Source organism: Urocitellus parryii, chromosome 14 (assembly GCF_045843805.1).
Source record: "Urocitellus parryii isolate mUroPar1 chromosome 14, mUroPar1.hap1, whole genome shotgun sequence".
NCBI lineage: Eukaryota > Metazoa > Chordata > Mammalia > Rodentia > Sciuridae > Urocitellus > Urocitellus parryii.
Window position 1 is genome coordinate 55,632,524 of NC_135544.1, and position 25,126 is coordinate 55,657,649.

Below are 25,126 nucleotides of genomic sequence, written 5' to 3' on the forward strand. Positions count from 1 at the left end.
ACCACACTTGCCACACTGAAAGGCAGGGGCCTCCCCAGAACCTGTTCCACAAGCAATCAGAGGGGGAAAGTTCACAGACTGCTACTCTACTTCTCATGGGCTCCTCTCCCCAACTCCAAGTAACTGGGAAAGGCAGCCTCGAGCCTCCTACTTCTGCAGCCGTGTGATCTGGCGCGGACTCTTCTTCCTTACATGCTGTCGAGTTTTCCTCCCTTGACTCACAGTTAAATTATATAATTCATAACGGTTATAGAAACTCAAAAGGATAGAGAAGAATGTCACATGAAACAGAAAAGTCTACCGTCACCCTCATCCCCTCCCCAGAGACAATAGTGCTAACAGTTTTTCTGTTTTTCCAGACATCTATTTCATTAATTGCAATTTTTATTTTTAGAATTTTTTAAATTACAGAAAAGTGCAAAGGATGATATAACAATCCTCTTGATTCCCCTTTGCTATCTCCTATCAAACCACTATTTTGGATTTAGTATATAACTTTCCAGTTCATTCTCCTACTTTAACACACACATATATAAATACAACCCCTGAACAACATAAGCATTATTTTGTGGATTTTTTTAACTTTACATCAGTGCCTTCACACTATATTAAATTTACAAACTTCATTTTAAAATAAATATATCAACTATTTTAGTCACTTGAGAAAAAAGAGAATGTAACAAGCACTCATGAGCCCACCACCGAGCTTTGCCCAATCTTAACACTTTTCCACATTTGCTCCAGTTTTCTTTTTTGTTTTGGGTGATGGGGGTTGTGCTCTACTACTGAGCTATACCCTCAACCCCTGTTTTAGGGTTATGTGTGTCTGCGTACATGTATGTTGCGGTGCTGGGGTTTGAACCCAGGGATGCTCTAGCACTGAGCTACATCCTAGATTTGTTTTGTTTTTGTTTGTTTGTGTTTTTGAGACAGGGTCTCACTTGTCCTCACACTTGTTATCCTGTTTCCTTAGCCCCCACTAGAAGCTGGGATTACAGGCATGCACTACCATGCCCAGCTGTTTCAGGTACTTTTAAATAAACAAAACATTGCAGATAATCATTCCAATCTCCTGTTGCCTATTATTATGTCTCTGAGTTTTAATTATGTTGATATATGTGGACCTACTTTATTGGCATTTTTAGTTTTTTCATATATTAACCCATAACTTTTTGTTTCCTTATCGTGATGGACTGAATGTCAGTGTCCCCCATTCGAGTACTGAAATCCTAACCCCCTATATAATGGCACTGAGAGGTGGAGGCTGTGGAAGATGATTAGGTCATGAGGGTGGAGCACTCAGGAGTGAAATTAGTACTCATACAAGAAGAGACTAAGAGCTTTCTCTCTCACCTCGTGTGAGGATAAAAGAAAATTACCACCTACAAACCAGGAACAGGGCCCCCACCAGACACCAAATATGCCCGTGCCTTGGACTTCCCAGAGCCCAGAACTGTTAGAAATAAACGTGTTGCTAAACTGCTCAGTCTGTGGTGTTCTTTTATAGCAACCAAACTAAGACACTGATGTGTATTCTGGTCATTTTCAATGTTTGCTGTAATAGCAATTCTTCAACAAGAATATTTATACACAAATACAGAAAAGATCCTCTTGAATATATTAGGCTTGCTATAGCCATGTTCAAAAGTACATAATAAAATCCTCCTGCTTGCTCTTGGTGCTGTTTGACAACACATAAGAGCAGTTGCTATCTTATGCTGTAACAACTCCCAAATCTCCATGGCTTACGAGATTGAGGATGTACTTATTGTGTTGTTCACATTAAGTGTCGGCTTTAAGTTGGCTGTAATTCTGTTATGTGTGCATGCTTCATTCTGGGATTCAGATTGAAAGAGAAACCCTATGTGGGTCTTGCCAACTTTGTGGCAGGGGCAGAAAGTGACGTCAGAGTGTGATTCTCAAGGCTTCTGCTTGGAGGTTGCACGGTAACTTCAAGTCCATATGACAGGTCAAGAGCCAAGACAATGTCATCAGGGTGGGGGATAAAATCTTCCCCCAAGAAGGGAAGGGCAGCCGTATGTGGTGACCTGAAAGGGGATCATGCCACATGTACTCTTCTGCACACAATTTCCCCTTGAGAGCCCATTTACTGGGATATTCTTCCATATCAGCACAGATCTACTTCCCTCTTGTAAGAGGATGTATTAGTTTTACATTGTAAAGGTACATAACATTTACATTGTACTCCATAATTCCCACAGTTGTTTAGCTCTTCTTGATAGCTGAAAGGACCCCACGTTAATGCCAGTCTTTTTCACCATGGCTTCCCCATTCTTAACGCCTTGGCTGTGTTCCAGCAAGTCATTTTTCACTGCTACATACAACAGGGCTGTAATGAACAGCGCTGCATTAGTGGCTGTGCCAGTACCTCTTTAGTTTGTTTTGATTTCTGATAAGGCAAGTTCCCTTTTCTTAAGTTTTCTTTTTAAACATTATCTTGGCTATTTTTATACAATAACTTGTCCATATAAATACTACAATCAACTTGACAAGTTGCATTTAAGAAATCCTGTTGGGATGTTTTCTGGGACTGCATTAAATTTCTAGATGTGTCTGGAAATTTTTGGATTAAAGAATATTATGAAGCTTTCCAATCCAAGAATATAACATCTTTTCCCACTTATTTTGTCTTCTTTTATGCCCTTCAGGAAAGGCTTATAGCTTTCTCATACAGATCTTACGTATCTATTTGCTGAGTCGACCATTATTTCATCTACAGTAATAAGAACATTGCCACTGCATTTCCAATCTCATTCACTTTATCAACCGGGAAGTTTACTTACTAAGAAGTGTGAACTAGCTTTCAAAGTCTTTTCCTCAATGGAGCCTGAATTTCTATTACATCTGGCACGATTTCCAAGATGGGGGTATGGGGTGGTTCCTAATTTCACTAAAGATGAAATTTTACTTTATTTCATGGTTCTTTTCACCTGGTGTGATGGTCTTCAAGGAGGAAGAGGAGAGAGCATCCCTTTCCTCTGCTGTCTTTCCCAAGAAGTCCCCACCCACTCCTCAAATTCGGCCATCCCAGACCTACAGAGTGTTTCCAGGGGTTCATATGGCACTTAATCATCTTTTTTCTTTTTCTTTGCTTTGGAATATCGTTTAGCTCTTTGGACAGTATCTCATACTTTTCTCCCAAACTGTTTTGGTGCTGTTACGGTTTAAAAATGAGGTGTATCCAAAAAGCTCATGTTTTAGACAATACAAGAATGTTCTAAGGTAAAATGAAGTAGATTACAAGAGACATAACCTAAGCAGTGGAGTGACCCACTGATATGAATTAACTGGGTGGTAACTGTAGGCAGGTAGGGTGTGGCTGGAGGAGGTAAGTCACGGGGAGCAAGCCTATGGAATATATATTTTGTCCCTGGTGAGCAGACGGCTCTCTGCTTCCTGTCTGCCACGTCCTGATCTGCTTTCCTCCTCCACACTTCCACAACAATGTGCTGCCTCATCCTGGGCCCAGAGTTATGGAATGGGCCATCTAGGGACTGAGACATCTGAAATTGTGAGCCCTAAATAAACTTTTCCTCCTCTATGTTGCTCTTCTCAGGTCTTTTGGTCACAGTGATAAAAAGCTGACTAAAACTGGTGCTAAACCAAATTTGAAGCTAACAGACATCAGAGTATATTTTATACTTTTTTAAAAAATTCACTTAGTTTCTCCTTTGGGCTCTAGCCTCAGAACTCTTTAGCCCAGCAAGCATGTACAAATCACATGTACAGCAGATGGAGCACAGCTTTTCCACCACGGGGCCTCAGAGCCTGACTCTCAGCCTCTCCTCCTCTCCCTGAGGCCCCCTAGTCGGCCAGCACTCCTGGAGCAGTTTGATGAGAAAACATCTCCCAGCTCAATCTGTCCTTTTCCAAGTCAAGTTCACTTACTGGACAGGGATCACAGGACAAGTGTGAAGCAGATACAGCAATCTTTTTCCCCCCATAGGTTAAGATAGATTCCAATTTGATTTTCATTCCAAAGGAAATTTTAAAATATATTCACTTCATTATTAAAAATGCTTTAAGATTTTAAAGTGAGGGGCTGGTGATGTAGCTCACCTCGTGTGCAGGAGTCTCTGGCTCCGTCTCCAGCACTGCAAGGAGGGACCGGGCAATATTTTAATATGAATTGTGAAACATAATAAATTCACATATCAAAATTGGGCTAGTTGCAGGGGGCACATTCCATTTTCCACCTCCCTAACAAGGAAAACTCTTTAATTAGTGATCAGCTGTGCTGTGATAGCAGGATAACTGAGACGGGAGGAAACAAAAACTGAGAAGCCAGAAAAAACATCCTAGAATGAATTCTGGAGGGACATTTTTATCAATTTTTTTTTTAATTTTTTTTTTAATATTTATTTTTCAGTTTGCGGCAGACACAACATCTTTATTTGCATGTGGTGCTGAGGATTGAACCCCAGCCGCACGCATGCCAGGCGAGCGCACTAACGCTTGAGCCACATCCCAGCCCCCATTTTTATCAACTCTTGGTATTCTCACATTTTGGGGAAAGGAAAGAGAATGAGGTCTTAGAGAACAATAGTCTGCTGTCTGACTAAGCTTTTGCATTCTATTAAAATATTAAAATTACTTCAATATATACATAAGGTAATAGTTACCACCTTAACCATCTTCAAATGTCAGTTCAAAGGTGGCTTGTACATTCTCATATTCTTCAGAATGCTTTTCCCCTTGCAAAATAGCAAACTCTGCATCCACCAATTCTTCATTCCCAGACTCAACATCTGGCAGCTCACCTTCTTTCTAGCTCTATGAATTTGACTCCTGATCATACTTCATGAGGAGATCACATAATACTTATCCTTTTGCAACCTATTCACTTAACACAATATCCTCAAGGTCTATTCATATTGCAGCATATGTCAAGAATTTCCTTCTTTTTAAAGGCTGAATAATATTTCACTGTGACTATATAACACAACCATTCATCCATTCATCCATTTATCCATTGATGGATACTTGGGTTGTTTCTACCTTTTGTCTATTCATTCTCTCTCTCTCTCTCTCTCTCTCTCTCTCTCTCTCTCTCTCTCTCTCTCCAACCAATAAATCTTTCTTCTCAATCACTAATGTATCCATCCTTTTGTAGAATATTATGAATAAATGTAGCAGTGAAATAAACCAGTCAAACCACTGCGGCTCCCATTTGCTGATCCAGCCAGGGAAACTCCTGGGGGCAGCTGACACAAGGGAGTGAGAAGGGCATCGGCCAGGAGATCAGGCTGGCCTGGGTACCACCATGCCAGCCCTTTGGTGGTCTTGGGCAGGTTCTTTTAACCTTGGTTTCTTCACCTGCCAGTGGACACTGCAACTCCCGCCCCAGTGACAGTCACCTGGGAATAAGTGACGCCATGCCAAGGACAGCAGGGAGCACCATAGACCCGAAGCATGCTCACGGGGGCCCCTCTCACCAAACTGCTCAGCCAGCAGCCCAGCGAAGGCCTGCGGATCTCGCCAGCGTCATTCTCATGCCTGTCCCTCTGCCAGCCTGCTATCCTTGGGCCCTTTCATATGGCCATCAAACCTCTGTTCCTCAGAGTAACAGCACCATCTCCTGTCCACACTCTGTCCCTCTTCCTGGTAGTGCTGTCAGAACCTCCCCTCACAGTCTTTTCCCTCCTGACTCTCCGAGATGCAGGGTTGGAAGGAGCCACTGGCTAAGAGGCAGCTGGTTCCAATTCACTCATTTTGACCAAGGAACCGAGGCCTAGACTGGCCCCTGTGGCTCCTCCAAGGTGGTCAGCAAGTCCAGACCACACCTGCAGTGGAGACAGAGGCACCAGAAAACTGGATCCTGATTCAAAAACATCAGTGATAGAAAACTCAGGTTCAGTAGTTTTCTTAAAAACTCCAACCACTCAACTGATAAGGAGCCCTCCCCCCATCTTCAGATCCTCCAGATCTGCTCCGAATCCAGCAGCCACCGTGGGTCAGATGCATTCCTAGGAAGAAGTTCACGAGGCAGAAGACTTGCCTCAATCTTTTCAGCAGACACACTTAGCACCATGATGACATTAACCGTCAGCGCTGCTTGACCTGGAGCCTGGAAAAGCCTCCCCTGAAGCAGTGCGAGCTGGAAGGAGGTCCCCCTCCCTGTCAGAGTCCCACGGTCCAGCCCGGAGAGGGCTTGCTGGGAACCCACACACCCACGGCTGAACCACACCATCCTGCTGCCTTCTGGTTCCGCTCAAGGCGCTTCATCTTCCTTTTGTTCAGACCTTACTGGAGGTAGACAACTGGTCCCAATTCCCTTGGGAGGATCTTTACAATGTTCTAAAGTTTTTTTAAAAAAAAAAATCATTCTTCAGGCCTCTATAATTCCAATTAGCTTCTGCTTATATCCACGTATCCCCCCATGAAGAAGGAATTATAGACAGTAAGCCCATCACCCTGCCCCGTGCTTGTGGACTGATTCAAAGAAAAAAAAAAAAAACCCTTTGGTACTGGAGATTGAACCCTGGGATGCTTTCCAACTTACTGCTGAGCTATATCTCCAGCCCTGCCCCGACCCTGCCTCTTTCTATACATAATATATATATTTGTAGGTGGACACAATACCTTTATTTAGTATTTTTATATGAGGTGCTGGGGATTGAACCCAGTGCCTTATGCATGCTAGGCATAGTGCTCTACCACTGAGCCACAACCCCAGCACACCCCCACCTTTTTTTTTTTTTTGAAACAGAGTCTCACTAAGTTACTGAGGCTGACCTTGAACTTGCAATTCTCCTGCCTCAGTACACACTCCAATTGAGGGATTACAGGTGTGTACCACCATGCCCAGGCAAATTCTAATGCATACACAAAACCCTCATTGGTTCATCCTGGCAGACTTCTCTACACCCTAACCCTTTATTAGTGGAACCAAAAAGATCCTGTTTTAAATAACATCTCCTCTAGTGACTTAGTGACTGATGGCTAACACATATAGATACTGCATGCCATGTATTATGCCTATTAACACTAATACAATAACCCCCCCCCAAAAAAAAGCAATTTCTATTTAAATTTGTTTTCAGTACTAGGGATAGAACCCATGTGCATGCTAGGCAAGTGCTCTACCAATGAGCTACATCTCCAGCCCTCTATATTCAATTTTATTGATGAGAAAACTGGGGGATATTATAAGAAGAAGTCAGAATTTTAGATGAGGTGCCTCTACCTGAACCGGCTCCTCAGCCACAAGACTCTCCTTCCTCTCCTTTCTCAGCTGCCAAACAATAAAATGCTGTAGGTCCCAGTGAGGAATAGAAGCCCAAGGGAGCCTGGCTCACGGGTCCACCCTCTAGTGCGCAGATAGTTCTATGGTCCATTTGGCCAGTGCTCCCCTCCCTCTTCTTCCTGCTCCCCACCACCCACTCTGGCCCCACAGCTCTGCTCAGGGACAGGGTCCCCATTATTAATGCCATTCCCGGAGTTGTGTTTACACGGGGCAGGAAACTTAATATCAACATTCCCCAAAGGAAAGTGTCTTGTCACTTCTGTGAAGCACTTCAGGCAGGGAGAGACTAGCCTCCAAAATCAACAGGCACTTACACCCTTTAAACACATCCGACGGAGAGTTTGTGTCTACAGGGGCTCTTTGAGCTCCTACGCGTTTGTTATGATGAGGCTGAGAGCAGTGACAACTCTCTCCAGGTCTCTCGAGAGGCTAAGGAGCTCGGGACCCTGCTCCACATAGGAACAGAAAAGCAGTGGACTTATGTGCTCAGCAGGACAGGAGAAGCTTGCTGGGTAAAAACTCCAGCTCTCTATAAACTGGCAGGGAGAGACTGTAGCAGATCTGGCTCTAGGCCCAGAACGTTGGCAGGAGGTGAAGGCTTTGCAGGAGCCCTATTTTTTTTTACTGTTGTTTTTTATTTTTTTTGTACTGGGGATTGAACCCAGGGGCACTTTACCACTGAGCTATGTACATCCTCTGGCTCTTTTTATTTTTTATTTTGAGACAGGGTCTCACTAAGTTGCTGAGGCTGACACTGAACTTGCGATTCTCTTGTCTCAGCCTTCAGAGTCACTGGGATTACAGTGTACACCAATGCACCCGGTTAGGGAGATCCTTTGGAAGGCTAAGAAGGCACCATTCTGGCTCAGCAGGGCACCTTGGGAAAAAGGAATGGGCCCAGGACGTTTCGACAAAGTTAAACACGGTGAGCACACGGGGAGCATATAACCATTCCTCTCAGCTTCCTTTCCGGCTCCTCTGTCACTGGTGTGTTGCTGCTGCTGCCCACACACCTGCACCCCACCCCAACTTTATTGGAAGCCAGTTCTGCAGAGTCCCTCCTCTGCCCTCATAGCATCTCCTCACTGCCCTGGGGGCTCTCTCCCCTTCTCAGGGCTTCAGACAGAGGCAATGATAAGCTCATGGCTACCCATCTTGCCCAAAGAGCTGGTCCCACCTCCAGGTGCCCTGTCTCCTTCTATTACATTTGAGAAAGTGCCAGGGCAGTTCATGCTCTTCGCTCGCCTTGCAGCTTGGGTTGTGGCGCCTTTGCAGAGTTCTTACACTCCTTCAATCTGCCGCCACCTCTCTTCAGGGTTCCTCTCCCTATGAAACTGACCAAGGATCCAGACAGTCTCATCTCTGAACTTGTGCCTTAGGGGCCCCTTTCACAAGCACAGATCCTCTCCTCCCTTGGAAGTGACTTGGTAGAGCCATTCATACAGCACAAACATGAGACCAAAGCATCTGCTTTAGGATGAATCCTAGACTTTATCTTTTTAGTTAATGGACATTTAATATCTGAAACTTCCTAGGCAATTGTATTACAGACCCCCAAATGAAGTAAGGTCTAATTCCTGCCCTAGAAACACGTGCAGTCTCCAGAATGATAATCCAAATAAAAAGACTGGCTTGGTGAAGGGCCGTGTTACGGGCCCTGGGCTTATTCTCAGGAATTCTGCCTGGAGACATGTGAGAAGCTGCCTGCAGAGATGCCCACAGAGATTCGGATGAGAAACCTAACCTCAGTGTTCAGACATTTATAAGGTCCACCTTCTGCCTTGCTCTTAGCTACCAAGATACAGTGTGACCTTGTGGTCTTTGATTCAGCCCCTTTTTGCTTCCAGTTCTTCCACAGTCCACTGAGAGAGAACAAGAGACAGAGAGCTTGCATAAGAAGCCGTTATAGAATTATGAGGTAGAAAGAAAAGATGGACAGTCAGATGCAGATGGTCCAGCACTTCCTGAGAGCCAGGGTTCCAAGTCCATGTTCCTAAGCACCATGGCAGAGGTAATCCTAACCTGTAGAGTCCAGAGCCAGGCTGGGAAGTTCCTCTCATCCTGGCCATCCCAACAAGACCAAGACTCGCCCAAGCCTAATGCCAAGGGACTTACCAGAAATACAGTAGTTTGTTCTCCCAGTAACAAACCTGTCAAAAAGAGGCCACATTGGCCTCCCCAGAAGGGCCATTCTTCCCCAGCCTGTGCCATCAACCAGGAAGACTGCTGGACAGCAGGCGCTTAGTCAGATTCCCTGTCCTTGGGCCAAGAAGGAGGTGTGAATTGGACTTGGAAGTGAAAAATTATTTTTTAATTTCTACAATCTATTAAAAAAAAAAAGTACTCAGCTCCTCATTCAAAAGTTCCTGCAAACATTTTCAACCCAATAAGTTAAGCACCTGGGAAAACATGGGTCTGAGTCCCTGAAGGGGCAGCAGAATCCCACGGAAGTGAGGTGACACTGGCCAGGGCCACATGACACATCAGCCTCTGGTACAGGATTCACCATGATACAGGGTCCCATTTCTATAGCATATGCCCCTTCCTCACTCCACCCGCGTGTAGGCCAAGTAGAGGGTTTCCCAGTGACAGGAGTTACACTTTCCATGACAACAGGGAAGGACAGCCCAGGATCCAAAGGAAATTCAGCCAATGCAGGTGCCAGTCCTGGGCAGTAGTGTCAAGATGACCCATCCCCAGAACGCGTAAACTGGAGATGCAGGGGCACAGGAAGGGGTCTCACACATGCTGCCGCGGCTCATCCTCCCCACCCTATGGCCAAGAGAAACATACTGACCGTGGTCTTCATACCCAGTTTGCCCTGGAGATTTCCCTGTGCCCTCCTTCTATTCCACCGCCATCACTTACTGCCAGGCTAGACACTCTGCTGCCTGCCCCACTGAACCTGCCTCCGGCTGAACCTGCCTCAGCCTCCACACCAGCTGCCGGTCTCACACCCTTCTCCCCCCCCCCCCCCCCCGCTGTGCACATAATCCCACCTGGAAGCTTTAGTTGCACCTGCCCTCTATTCGCAAAGCCCAAACTCCTCTGCCTGATCTTAAGGTCTTCCTTCTCTGGCTCCTTACTGCCCTACAAGGGAACCAGTTGCTGGACAGGGGAGCACAGCTCCCAAGTATGGGTGAGACAACAGAAGGCTGACTAACACAGGATGCTAGGAAACAGACTCATTATTTTGAAAATGAAAAAGTAAAGTGAAAACAGCAAGCATTTATCCTGACTGTTCTACCCAAACTGTACCTCAGGACAAGCAAATATTCTATAAGTTGAAATCTGTTTGTCGTTATAAAGAATTCAGCTAATGAATGAAGAAGGAATGAAAGCATTATAATAGCACCATTTGTGACTCTCATGAAACTATGGATCCAGCCCACAGAACTCAATGGCAGTGCAGACCTGCTCCTGATTAGGCTCAGTTTTCCAACTGCAGGTTTATGCGAAAAACCGGACAAGGACACACAACAAGATCCAGTCTTCGGAGGCTCTCCAGGAAAAGCTTTGATTTTTTGGCAAACATATGACAAGAAAATTAAAGAAACCTAGAGACTAAAAGACACTTAAGAGTCATTATTAACAGAGACAACTTACAGTGTCACTGAGATACTAATTTTAACAAGAAAGAAAATTAGACAAATGGAAATTTGTGCACTGGATATTTAGTGATTTTTAAAAAGTGACAGTTAATTTGTTTCAAAGTGATAATATGGCACTTGGGTTATATTTTTAAAAACAGTCCACACATCTCTTAGAGAGACATACAAGATGCAAGGATATGTCGTCTGATTTTTGCTTTAAAAGAGTACTAACAGGGGAACAGTGATTGGGGGCATAGGTAAACAGCCAGTCATTAATTAATCTTTGTTGAAGCTGGAGGATGGATCTTCTATGCTCTACTTTTGCACATTTAAATTTTCTATATTAAAAAAATTGGTTTATAGGGCAACAATTGGAGCTAGAGTTGTATCTCAGTGATAGAGTGCTCACCTAGCATGCACAAGGCCCTGGGTTCAAACCTTGGCGCTGCAAAATAAATAAATAAATGGCAAGAATTGAACTTAAAGGAGAGTAATAGACTCAAAATAAGAAAGCCAGGTGAATTGGAGCCCTCCAGCTTCACCTCTAAATCCCCAGGGGCAGCTGCTCTGGTGAATGCACCTCACGGGGCCTGGTGAGGAGGACTTGCACAGTTTTCCTCTGTAAATCTTGATATTCCTATTCAAGGCCACTCTCACAGCCTACACCCCCAGAGAGAGCACACTCTGCAGCCTGGGTCAGACTAAACATACCCCTCCTGCATTCCAGGGTGGGGATCCATGTTGGAGGGCTGAAATGGGCCTGGAGTTTTGTCCCCTCTTCCCTCTCAGCCTGGACACCAGGCGCTGCACCTCACACCAACCTGTGTGTCCACTGTCACCAATGATACGGCTGCCTGTGCCAGGGTGCGGACGTGTAACTCCCTTCAGATGCACTTGGAGCAAGGGGTTCCATCTGCACCAGTTTTGCTGTGATGGAGGGGTGGGGCGAGGCAGGGGAAGGCAGCCATTGCCCTGAAGGAGACAGCAAGAGCCACTGGGCATCTCTACCTCACAATCTCAGCTATGATCCCATGTGCTACTGGATCCTGCTCTACTTCCATGTCTTCTAACTCTCCCAGGCCAGGTGGGAGCTATTTTGAAGGCTCTGTTTGCTTCCCAGCTTTGAAGGCTCCACGGGAGGCTACACAAGAGCCAGCCTCCTGCCCTGTCCTCTGCTGATACTTCCCCATGCAAACCCCAACTCAGCTCTCAGGACTCCACTGACCAGTGTCCTTCCAGCAAGCCTGGACTCACCTTCTAGCACCAAGACAGGTCTAGGCTTCTAGGGTATCCCAAGGGCTCCCAGTAATGCAGATTTGTCCCCTGCAGATCTTCAGACTGCCCTGGGCCTGCACACTCACTTCATTTCTGTGCCAGGTCTACATTGCTGTGATTCAGAGAGCATCTTGCTCGTTTTTTATCTCCACAGCCCAAGTGTGTGGCTCATAGGAAGTGGGCAAAAGAAAAGGATGTGTCTGGTGCTGGCCTTTGTAACCAGCACTGCCCTCTATTGAATCTCCACAGCTTCCTGGAACCTCCCACACTGAATAAGCTTATCCAGAAACCAAACTGACACTCTGAAGTCATGATTTCCCAAGACTGATTTTTATATTTTAGTGGACAAAATTAGTCCATCAAGCTCAAGACATCACAGCTACTGTTGCTTAATGAGTCAGGTAGCCACACAAACCTGTCTGACACAGATGATGTGGATTCAGGTTTGCTGTCCAGCAGGCTCACAGAGGTCATTGTTAATATGGTGGCTATGGTCTGGGCAAAGATGCCTTCAACCTGAGCGGTTCTCCTGAGGGATGCTGGATTTTAAATATCTCCAAAGAGTTCTACAGCAGCCTTTCTCACCATTTCTGTGTCTGGATTGATTTCTTCCTCTTAAAAACACAGATCTTCAAACAAAGAGAGGTCTACTGAGTAACCCAAAATCATACAGCAGGAAAGATACCAGGTTTCCTCAGCAGACAGATGAGCCACCCCCTCCTGGAGCTGCTGGGCTCCTGTTCCCCTTCTGAGTTGCAGGTTGCCAGGAACAGCTCACATGACCCAGCCAGCACTGCATCCAAAGTCAAACGGCCTGCAACCCTCACTTCAAGAGGCACCAGTTTAAAACTTATAAACAGCCAGGGGTGTAACTCAGAGGTAGAATGCATGCTTAGTTTACATGCTTAAGTCTCTGAAACCCAAAGGACACTCTAAGTTGGCTATATAAGAGTTTATATACTCTTAAGACGAAAAAACATCTTTTTTTACACATACCTTTCCCATTTGATCATCTATTATTAACAGCTCCCTCAATCAATTCCCAATTTTGCTTTATTGAAGGGATCAGTCTTTGGGAGCCAGTCTGGCTCACTAATCTCAGAGAAATTGTCTTTGGTGCTGAGTGACTTTAAACAGTAACTTTTATGACTATTTAAAAATATAGATACACACATGCCTACATAGGGATGGTTAAGTGGAAAGTCAAGGATTAATGCCTAGTGTGATTATCTTGTGATGGTAAGATTACCAACTATTTGCACACTGGTTCATCCAAGTGTTTCATTTTGCCATATTAAACATGCATTGAGTTTAATAGAAGGATAATTAAAGTTTTAATGATACTATTAAAAAAAAAAAAACACTACTTGTTTTTCTGAAGCCATCTTTGCCTGGAAAACATTTTCCTTTTCAAATAAGCAGTCTTTTCCTATTTACTGTGCACTCTGTGGGAACCACATTCTTTATTTAGGGTCAAGTTAAGTTCTCGCTATGTGCTAGGGACAAGTTTTATTTGTTGTTTGTCTTTCCCCGCCTACTCAATTTTGAGGGGCAACTTGTATTATTGCCTCTCTTTACCTGGTTTGATTTATGATCTTAGAAGTCAGGTCATTCTTTCCTAGGTCGAAGAAAAGAACGGGAAAAAAAAAAAGGTCTCCTTCACCTAATACCTGATAAAATATCTGAAAAGGTCATTGCAGACCTTGACAGAGACACATACGATTTCAACCTAACCTGATAAAACAACAACTAGAAAACTTTTATCAGAAGAAAATGTAACTTGCCATTTCCCAGTTCAATTGATGAACTTTTTTTATCTGAAATGACAGACATCGTAAGATAGGAAAAGCTCCAGATAAGAAACCAAATTGAGTTGTCCTAAATCAGATCCGATTGCCTGCCCCTGGTTCAAACTCCCACACCTGCTTAGAACAGGTCAATGAGCGCCTCTTGGCATGGTCCTGGAGGGGTTTGAAAACATTGCAAAAGTGGTGAACTTTGAGACTTCAGCGTTTATTCTGCGATTATAATTAACCTGCTCACCAGTTGCTATCGATCCGTTCCAAACAGAGGTGATAAAGTTTGACTAGATTTCTGGAGGTAGAAATGGAGATTTAAAATGGGAGAGAAAGAGAAAGAAAAAAAAGAAGTTGAAAAAATAATTTAAGGACTCAATTCTAAGAAGCAAAACTAGCTCTGCAATTGGGGGATCCCAAAGCCCATGGTCTAATCATCCTTAAAATTTCCCAGCAAATTTGAGTGGTGACTTCTTAATTTCTCATTTTCCAAAACAATGTATATTTATCCATGATCATTCAATTCAGAGTGAAAGACTCAAATTCCACCTGCAGAGGCTTTTTAATAACTACAGACACAGAGTGGCTTCCCTGCCTGGACTACCTGCATCTTTATAGGACAAAAGATATTTTAAAACATCAAGCCAATTATTGGGTTCCTGCAAAATGCAGAAGGCCAGAGAACCAACTTCCCTCCATTCAGATAAGAAGCTGGACTATCCCGCTCAATTCTGATTACAGAGCAGTAATAGATAAAACCACCGGCCACCTGCCAGAAAGAAGAAAACTTCCACTGACTGGCTGCTGGGTTCACTCAAGCCAGTTCCCCAGGGCCCTTCTGCCTGGGGTTTTAGTCAGTCTTGATTCATGCCTCATGCTCATCTTTATTAAGATCAGAATTATCACAGTTTTCTCCTCCTTTCTCTGAAGATGTTAGAGAAAAGCAAAAATAGGGAAGATTACAGCCTGCTTTCAGGAAAGGCGATTCGGAGAGAGCCACATGGTTTGCTCCCACAAGCAGACAACTGTCTCCCTAGAGTTGGGAGAATCCTCCAGGGTGGAGGGTTGGAGTTCAGGGAACCTCTCTCCAACTCCCCGCACCCCAGGATCCAGAGGCTGAAGAGGAAGTTGGTGCAATTCCTGGGATTCCTGCCTCTGCATTCACTGAAAGGTACTCAAGGGAGACCACACCCGCACTGGATGGGAGGCTGCGAGCCGCTGGGGGTGGAGCTGAGGGGAGAAGGAGCCTCTAGCCCCTCATGTCTGGTGGTTCTGAAGGACCAGGCCTCACCTTCAATGTGGCAAATGTGAAGTGAGGGAGAGTGGGTGGCACGACCCCAGAGGCTGGATTTCCCGCGATTCTGAGCTGGAGCTGTTGCTCACTCCCTGTGAGCAGATCAGTTCATCTTTCTGAGCATCTGTTTCCCTCCAGAACAAAGGGGCTCATCATACCCACCTCTCCAGGAAAGGCTTGGAAGTCCCTGTCACTGATGATTTCCTCACTGGTGACAAAGGACCAACTTCTTCCTCACAACGGGCTAGAGTACCAGGTTGTTAGCTGGGATCCAAACATTAAAGTACCCAAACCAGACATTTATTTTATGTAAATTAAAGCACATTGGAGGCTATCCCTATTATCATCCCACTCATCCTCCTGTCTTGAGGAAGTGACAAAGGAATAGCGATATAGATAACCAATAAAATGTGGAGAACTCCATCCGTGAAGTGCGACATGGCCTATCCAAGGTCAATTAGGTCCCTTCAAGTTCTTAAAGCTGCCCGAAAGGACTGCTTTCTTACAGAACACGGCAAGGGAAAACTAGCACCCCTTTGTCTTTCTTCTGCAAACTGAAGCAGCATTGGCAACGGCTTTCGGCTTTCCCTCTAAAATTCGGTCCAACTTCATTGTTTAAAAGGACAGGGATAAAAATATGGTTTAAAAGAATCACCAACTAGGTTAGTGGTTTTCCAGCAAGTTCCGACCCCAGAATAGCCTGAGGGTCAACTCCCAAAAGGAGAGGTCACTGGGCCAGAAGGTGAGTGTTGTGCCCATAAGGGGACCTCAGGAAGTTCTCGGGTGTAAGAGTGGGGGCATCGGACAATCGCTGACTTATCTGCTGCTGCTATAAACTGAGATCAGGAGACAGAATTCAGCCCCCCCCTTAGTAAAACAGCATCCTGGTGATTAAGCAAAATCAAAAGCTAAATTCAGGACTGCAGGTAAGGATGGTGTTCATCTGGAAGGTTCTTGAAGACATTTTTAGGACCAAGGACTCCCAAGGAATTTACAAGAGAACAGGTAAAAATTCAATAAACATTCAATAAACAAATTCAATAAACATCAATCTATGTCTTAAAGCACTTTTCCTGTGTATCCATAAACATTAAATAGAAAATTCTTAAAAAAAAAAAAAAAAAAAAAAACAGGAGACAGACTATCAGGAAGTAGATTCATGAATAATATAGGCCTGTTTTTAAAAACTTAATTGGCTTAATAAGTTTTCAAAAATAGGTAATAGCATTCACATTCTTCAAAATTCCAAAGGTTCAGACCAGTGCAGTGGAGCACACCTGTAATCCCAGCACCTCAGGAGGCTGAGGAAGGAGGATTGCAAGTTTGAGGCCTGCCTCAGAAACTTTGTGAATCCCTGCTTCAAAATAAAAAATTAAAAGGACAGGGATGTAGCTCAGCAGTAAAGCACCTCTGCATTCAATCCCCACTACCAAAAAAAAAACAAGCTCTAAAGGTACCTCCATACCCATGTATATATGCAGTATTGTTCACAAGAGCAAGAGGTGAAGCAGCTCAAGAGTCCACCTATGCATGAATGTGCAAACAAAGTGTGCTCTATACTACAGTAAAATAGATTCAGCCTTAAAGAGGAAATTGGCACATACTACAGTGTAGATGAGCTTTGAAGACATTCTGTTAATTGAAACACAAAAGAACAAATGCTGTAAGATTTCCTGTACATGAAGTAGCTAATCAACTGCATAAAGACAGAGAGCAGAATGGGAGTTTCTAGGGACTGAGGGCCTGGAAGAAATTGGGAGTGATTTTCTTCTTTTTCTGAGGTATTAGAGATTGACCTAGGGGAGCTGTACCACTGAGCTACATCCCCTGACCTTTTTATTTTTGTTTGTTTATTTTAAGACAGGGTCTCACTAAGTTGTTCAAGCTGGCCTCAAATTTGCCATGCTCCTGCCTCAGTCTCCTAAGTAGCTGGGATTAAAGGCATGCAGCACAATGCCCAGTTGGGAGCTATTTTTTAATGAGTATGAAGTTTCAGTTTTGCAAGATAAAAAAGTTCTGAAGATCTGTTAACACAGCAATATGAATGTACTTAACACTACTAAACTGTACACATAAATATAAGATAATTAAAATTTTTTAAGCCAATCTAATTTTAACTTCTCTGTATTTTAAATGTATTCTTATTTACTAAATTAATAATGAAGCACATAAATGAGTACAAAAATAGTTAAAATGATTACAATCTTTTTAAAGTTCCAAGGCACAAATGTGAATGTCCTTTCCCAGCCTCATCCCTCACCCATCCTCATCCTCCCCACAGTCCACCAAAGCCACAAATTCATACTTCAAATTCTTTTTTTAAAATTTCATTCTTTTTTTAAGAGAGAGAGAGAGAGAGAGAGAAAGAGAATGAATGAATTTTTTAATATTTATTTTTATTTCTCAGCTGACACAACATCTTTGTATGTGGTGCTGAGGATCGAACCCTGGCTGCACGCATGCCAGGCGAGCACGCTACTGCTTGAGCCACATCCCCATCCATACTTCAAATTCTTTACAAATTATCTCTAGATATCTCCAATGATAATTTGTGTATTTTCAAATGAAAACAATCTATTCTTCTTTTTTATACAGAGTCTGGTGCTCTATACACTATTAAAATCCTACTGACTTCCTTAATGACCTTCATGATTATTTATGCCTACATGACACTTATGATTCATATGTACCACATATATACAAACAGTCCCCTAATTATGTGCATTTAGGTTATTTCCAACTTTTTTTTTATTATGAACAGTAATGAAATGAATATGTGCTGCTTATTTGTAGAACGAATTTCTTCCTAGAAGTCGAAATTTCTATGTCAAACTGGGCATGGTGCTTGCCTGTAATCCTAGCAGCTTGGGAGGCTGAGGCAGGAGGATCATGAGTCTCAACAAAAAGCAAGGTGCTAAACAACTCATTGAGACCCTGTCTCCAAATAAAATACAAAAAAAGGGAATATGGCTCAGTGGTTTAGTGCCCTTGAATTTAATCCCTGGTGCAAAATAAATAAATAAATAAATAAATCTATGTCAAGGCTATCGACTTTGTAACTTGACTGATACCACCAGGGACCTCCATAAAGGTTGTACCAATTTACACTGCCAGTCAGGTATCAGAGTTCCTGTTTCCCCACACCTTAGAGTATGTTTGTTTTCTTAGTACATTTAAGAAAGAAAAAAATACAGGGGGGATACAAAAGAAAATGTTATCTACAACTGTGTCCTGTGCATCATTCCACCTGAGGGCTTAGAAAGTGCCTAGCAAATGTGGCTGACCTTGTGATAGGACACAATTGGGCAAGTGACAGGTCTCACTGGGGGTAGTGACATGCCCCAGGCGGCCCCAACACACCTTTCTTATTGAATTGGTTCTCTACTTAGCACCATAGACCAGTTCCAACTCTGACTGACCTGCTCAGGGTGGTAACCGGAAAGTTAAACAACTTCGGTTTTCCTGAAGACTGACAAATTGTTCTCTAGTCAAACAGGCTACTTCAGAGTTGGTCTCACAAAATAAATGAACTGGCTCTGAAAGCAACTGGCTTAATTGATAAGCAATCCCCCAAAGGTCCAAAATACACTACAGCATTTTCCATAGATCTCCGCCATAAACAAACTCTTGGAGCACCTTGAGTGCCCCACCCTGCACCTAATGGAACAAAACTTTTAAAAGAAATTGGTGCACCTGTATTTCATTGTTATTTTCATGGAGCTTTCAAATGATTCAAAAATTTTGAGGTCCTTTGAGAATATTATAATTGCTTGTTTCTCCATGACACAAAAGAATTAATATTGCTTAGTAAAATATATTCCTTAGCCTTTCCAGGAACACCTACCACCACACTATATCTTTCAAGGCATATTTACATATAATTTCCATATCAGTCTCCTTTTCAGCCTCAAATATACACACACATTAATTCGTTGAGGGCATCAACTGTACCATGGAGTAATGTACATACACTATTTTAAGACTGCATTTCCATGAGTTTTGCCAAATGTATATACCAGTGTGACCATCACAACTGGTTATTTAATCCTCCTGCCACTGTTATACAACACACACGGATCCCAGCCCTTGAAATGCAAAAACAGACAGCATGTTTCCACTGGCATGTGACCATGCATCCTCCCTGCAAACACCGCCCATGTCCAGGATGCATTTCCAGGACTACAGTGATGGGCAACAGTGTTCTGAGACCTAGCATCTGCTCACCCAGAGCGTCCCAAGAGACAGTAGACTTTGAAAGCCCTGCTTCCTCCAGCAGTTCCCCAAGGTTTCCAGGACTCTCTCCATCCTGCCCAAGCTCCCCAGAGGCTCTCAGTTTGCCTCTTAAAGGACTCAAGCAGCCATTCCCTGTGGTTTGACCAGGGCAGGGTAGAGACTGGGGCAATATCTCCCAGATCTCTACTCAAATATTTGTCAAGTGCCCAGCATGTGCCAGGCACTTAAATATGAGTAAGATTCCACACCTGCCCTCAGGAAGGTCACAGAACTCCACTTATGTGCCTAATTAATGGATTTCAATAATTGTTTCAGGGTCATTGCTCATATTGAACTTGGAATGAGTTAAAGTCCACATACATTAGTCAGGGCAGAATAATTTCTTCCAACCTAAGTGCAGGGCTTTTCAGATAGCCCTGTTGCCTTTTATCATCTTGATTTTTGTCTTATTCCAATAACCAACGTAAGAACTCTGGCAAGATGTTAACTATTAATACCAAAGCAGGTAATACTTCACAGAAAAATAAAGGCGTAGTCTTATTTCTCCTCATTGAATTAGTCTTTGTGGTTTTACTTGTGTTAATAAATACATTTTAAGCAAAAGATGGGCCATGTTGCATTATTTCATGGCACTACACAGTATATTGATAAGTGAGGACATATCTTCTTTTTTTCTTTCTTTCATTTTGTTTTTGTTTTAACTGCAGGTTCTTTTCTTGGCCAACTCCTTCAACACCCAGTGCAGGGCTGGGGTTGCAGCTCAGTGGTAAAAGCACTTGTCTAGCCCGTGTGAGGCACTGGGTTCGAAGCTCAGCACCACATAAATAAATACACAGGTAGATAAATAAATAAATAAAGGTATTGTGTTGGTCTACAACTAAAAAAGAAAAAAAGGCCCAGTGCAGATGGCACCACTTAGGTGAAGACTTCTAGACACTCACATGGAGGGAAGAACCTTCTCTGCTTTCTCTTCTTTGTTCCCAGCTAATTCCCCTAGACCAGGTCAGGGAGTCATTTACCTATTTCATGTCTACTTATGACCAACCATCCTATTCACTGGAGACTGTTCAGGTCAGCACTAAAAGTTCTGGGAATCTCCTCAGTGGGGGGGGGGGGGACACAGAAAAATTGGTCACTGTACATAACAGTGAGTGTGTTTAATAAAATGTCATGATTTATGAAGGGACAAGGCCAAATACTATACATCACAAGTGTCACCTTATCTAACTTAAGACAACATTAAAAGTAGTCTTGATGATCCCATTTTACAGAAAAGGAGGTGGATTGAGATCACATGAGGCACCTGGAACCCAAACTGCCCAACTTCAAACACCTGTGCTCTTTCCAGCGCACTGTATCGCCACCTCAGAGGTGGGTGGTCACTAGCTCCCACCGAGCTCTCAGCAAGCATCATGGAAACCATTCTCCTCCTCCCATCACCGGAGTTGGCCACCTAAGCTACCAGGCATTGACCAAAGGACCTTGTGAGGGACGAACACATTAAGGGGCTGGGAATATGGCTCAGGGTTAGAGTGCTTGCCTAGCCAGCAGGAGGCCCCAGGTTTGAGGCCCCAGGTTTGACGCCCCCTCCAGCACCCCCCACACACAGAGACAGAATCTGGGGGAGTAGCTCGGGTGGGGAGCTCCTCTAGCATGTGTTAGGTCCAGGCCCCTAGGCTCACTCTCCATAAGGGGAAGGGGTGGGAGGGGCCACTGCCTTTGGAGGAAGTAATGCTTTTATGTAAGCCCCGCCCACCAGCAGAACATGCTGAAGATCTCAGCGCCAACAACCCAACATGCCTGGCCTTCCTACAGAGACAACACAGCACCTTCAAAACTTGACCACTTAAAACTCTTGGCTGCGGCAGGAAAGAAAACCCAGGGGCTTCCTGAAAGAAGGGTGGGGCAGAGCTGAGCCAAAGCCAGGAGCAGTCCTGGCTAGATGCTCCTCAAAGTCAGCTCCCACTGTTGACCCTGGAATTTGGGGAACCAGGACTTCAATACCTCCCTGTGTGGAGGGCTAGCAAAGTGAAATCCAAATACCCACAATGAGCACTCACAGTGTTGTAACTACTGCTGAGGCTGTAACTCGGAGGTCCGAGATCTCCTGGTCTTTAGATTTGCATCTTCCTTCTTTTTCTTAAGCAAATACCAAATTCTCACTCCAAGACTACAGGGGTTCCAAAGGAAACGCCCAGTGCCACCCTGAAGACTGTGGGGGCTATTCCTCCCTATTTTAAATCCTATTTTAAACCAGAGGCCCCAGAAGGGGTTCACAAGAGACCCCAGAGAATAAGAATGCAGGTCTGAAGCGCCCTACACACCCTCCTCCAGCCACCATTATGTGGAGACTCTGCCACACACTATCTCAAAGGTCCACCCGCAGAGATTGGTGCGGCCCCTCCTCCCCCCACCAGGGGTGCCATCTGGTTTCCCTGTGCGGGGAAGGGGGATGCAGGGAGCCGGAGCCCCAGCCCCCAGCCCCGGCGCCACGTCCTTGGTTAATCAGTTTACCTGGGATGTGTATTTGGATGCCTACCCCCACTCCCAGAGAGCTCCGCCGGCCACCCAGGGCCAGAGAATAATTTAAAAGGTCTTCAAAGCCAGTGCCCCTACAGAAGCCAGTTCAATACTGGAAACAGGGAGAGGTAGACTTTACTCTTCAAAGCCAGAACAAAAGCAAAGGGTTTAGCACTTAGTAGGTAGTCAATAAATGTTAACTTTGTTTCTCTCTGGGCTTCCCCCTCCCTCCAAAGAGCCAGCTCAATTCAAACCCGATCCTCCAGTCCTCCTTGAAATTCCTCAGACCAGAGGTCGTTTGCATTTTGAATTAGTGGTTGCCACTTCCCTGTCTCTCTCAGCCGAAGTGCCAGGCCGAGAGATCAATTCATTCATCTACAAATCCGGGAAGTGGGGCTGATTGCAGTCCCTCCCAGGTCTGAATTGCGTCCATCATGATTTCTAAGCCCTGCCTAAAAGGGGGAAGAGGAGGTTCAAGGTGTGGAAGCAGCTGCAAAGTCTCTATTTAACCGGGAAAATATAAAGAACCGCCCGGAGGTGTCTGGCCCCATCCCAGCCCTGCGGACCTGGGACCCTGAGACCGCACAGCGCCCTGAAGGCCCACCCAGCGCGGACCCCAGTTCAATCCACCCCCAGGCGGTCTCCTTGGCTGGTCCCTCCTGTTTCCGGCGTGAAACCCACCCCTCCACACACAGGAAAATCATCAGCCACCTGGAGGGATCCTCCAACTGGGCTGCCAAATGGCCTGGATCTCAGGTCCAAGCCAGTGTAATCAGGGCTCCACTGAGGCGGCTGAGGAGGGTGGAGAGGAAACCAGAGCAGAAACCCCGCGGGTCGCCAGCGCCGTCCTCCCAGGCTCCCCGGGCTGGGAGCCGGACGGACTCTGGGTCTGGGCTGGTCTCCGCTTCATCTTGTTTTTTTTTTTTTTTTTTTTTTTTGGTTACCGCCCTACAGCCCATCCCCACCAGCATGTCTTCCAGTTTGCTGGCGTTGGAAACTCGATGGCATCAAGCACCCTTCCCCACCCAACACTTTAAATCTCCAGCCCCAAGAGGGTTGGAGACAGCCAGCCTGATGCCGGCCCCCTTTCGGGGTCCTCCCGCGGTACTCACCGAGATTGGGGTGTCGGGCGGCGGGGTTGGCCCGCCCGGGCAGGCTGTGCAGGACCGGACTGTCGAAGGGGCCGGCGGAGGCGGCGGCGGCCGCGGCCCAGGACGCGCCCACGTCGGCCATGTAGGCCGGGTAGGGGCTGGAGTAGGAGCCCGCGAAGCCCGCGCGCCCGTACTGCTCGCGGCCGGCCAGGCCCGCGCCCGCCGCCCCGCCGCCACTGCCGTAGGCCGCGGCTTCCCGGGCGGCGGCGGCGGCGGCGGCCGCCAGGGACCCTGTGGTCCCCGGGAAGGAGAAGCGCGGGGACACCGGCGGCGGGGTGTAGGCGGCTCCCTCGGCGCCCGCCTGGCTCCAGCCTGGGCTGCCCTGCTGTGTCCCAGGAGCGGCACCCGACGGGGCCGCGCCCGAGCTGCCGCCCGAGGCGGCTCCGGTGGCAGCTCCCCCGCCACCACCCTGGAGGTAGGACAGGCCCAGCACCGAGGAAGGCACCCGCGGCGTGGGCACGTAGACCGGCGAGGACGCAGCGCCCGCGCCGTGCATGAAGGCGCCGGGGCCGCCCGCCTCGTAGGCCCCCGGCGGCGGCCCGTGGTTGGCGGCCATGGCCAGGCTCTGGTACATCGCCCCTGGGAGCTCTTCGCGTCGCCCTCCTCGCTGGTCAAAGAGCCGCGCGGGGAGAGAAGACCACAAGACTAGTAATGGACGTGTGAGGGACTGTCACAAAAATGATTAAAAACCAAAGGGGGAAAAAACAAGGCCCTCAAAGATGTAGGCATATTAAATCCAGCATCGAGCAAAGGCTCAGGGCTCCCGTTTACTCAGGAAAATCAAAATTGCAGTTTGGGTGGTTCCGGAAGGTGGTGCACGAGGGGCCTCTCCGCCCGGGGCCTGGAGGTCCGGAGCGCTCGGGGCGGCACAAAACGCCAGGTGGTGCCTGGGCGCTGGTGTGGGGGCACCCGCCTTCGGGTAACCCACTCGCCACGTCCGGAGGCCTGGGTCCTGCGCGGGTCGCCGGGCACTGCTCCAGAACACCCGCAGCGCCAGTCGGAAGCCTCCAATTCCGAAGGCCTAGAGGACTCCTCCGCCTCGCTGCATCCAGGGTCCTAAAGGAGGAAGGACAAAATGAGAAAAAGAGGTTCATCCAGAGCTTTCAGAGGTCACCGTCCCCAAGCTTGGTTGGTTCTCCTGCCCTGCAGACTAAGTTGCCCGACTCAGGCTCGGCTTCCTAGGCCGCGCGGTTCCGAGGACAGCCGCCGCCTTTGTTTTGCCCCGGCGGTGGGGTATCCAAAGCCTCTGGGAGGGCGCCCTGTGGAAGTGGGGTCTTGGGCATGGAGGATCTAGACCAGTTTGATTGTGATCTAGGTCGTTTATTTTTGGATCGCTTATTAGGAAGGACTTTAATTTTACCTTATTCTTCAAAGCATATTTTTGCTACAATATTTTATAAATTCGAGAGTTTCAGATTAGGGGGATGCCTGGGACCCAAGAAATCTCCCTCCCCTCCCCCCCATTTCTCCTTGAGCAAACCTGGCCAAGAACTTTTAGATTGTCAGAGGGGAAACAATGACAATCTTTATAAAGACCAGTAACCTAAGAAAGTTTTGTTTGCAATCTTAAAAACAAAAAGGCTAGAGGTAGAGTCTCAATGTTTATAAATGAGCAACTGTGTCTGCAAAATCTCTAAAAAGGATCATGAAACCCCTTATCTACACACTATACCGTGTGGATGTCAAATCAGACTAGCTACGTGTTTATAGCAAACAGTTATATTTTAGACATTTTACAGATTGCATATGGGGACCAAAAGGGTAGAAGAAATGTACAAGATCACTTTACAGAACAACTCAGTGAACCATTCTAATTCACTGGACAGTCCCCCCCCCCCCCGTGGAATCACAGGTCCACCCATATGCAGAATCGGCACACCAGTGAGTCTGCTTGGGAAAAGCACAGTTCATAGAGTTTGACTGTATGCTTCCTAGCATTCTGTTTTCATAATGCCAGAGATTTTTGTTTTTTCTTCTTCCTAAAAACATAGAACTCC

General features: G+C 45.9%; 1 protein-coding gene and 1 non-coding gene across 3 annotated transcripts in view; both read right to left on the reverse strand.

Moving 5' to 3' along the window:
- The window catches only part of Gata4 (GATA binding protein 4), a 41,074-nt gene extending 17,371 nt beyond the window's left edge, over nucleotides 1-23,703 (reverse strand). For both annotated transcript variants that reach the window (XM_026398885.2, XM_026398884.2), the window contains exon 1: nucleotides 23,091-23,703. In XM_026398885.2, the coding sequence (XP_026254670.2) occupies nucleotides 23,091-23,703 (613 nt within the window). The remainder of the gene's footprint in view (nucleotides 1-23,090) is intronic.
- Nucleotides 6,623-6,696, reverse strand: Trnaa-agc (transfer RNA alanine (anticodon AGC)). Its single transcript has one exon. It is a non-coding gene; the product is annotated as a tRNA-Ala (tRNA).
- Nucleotides 23,704-25,126: the final 1,423 nt, after the last annotated feature.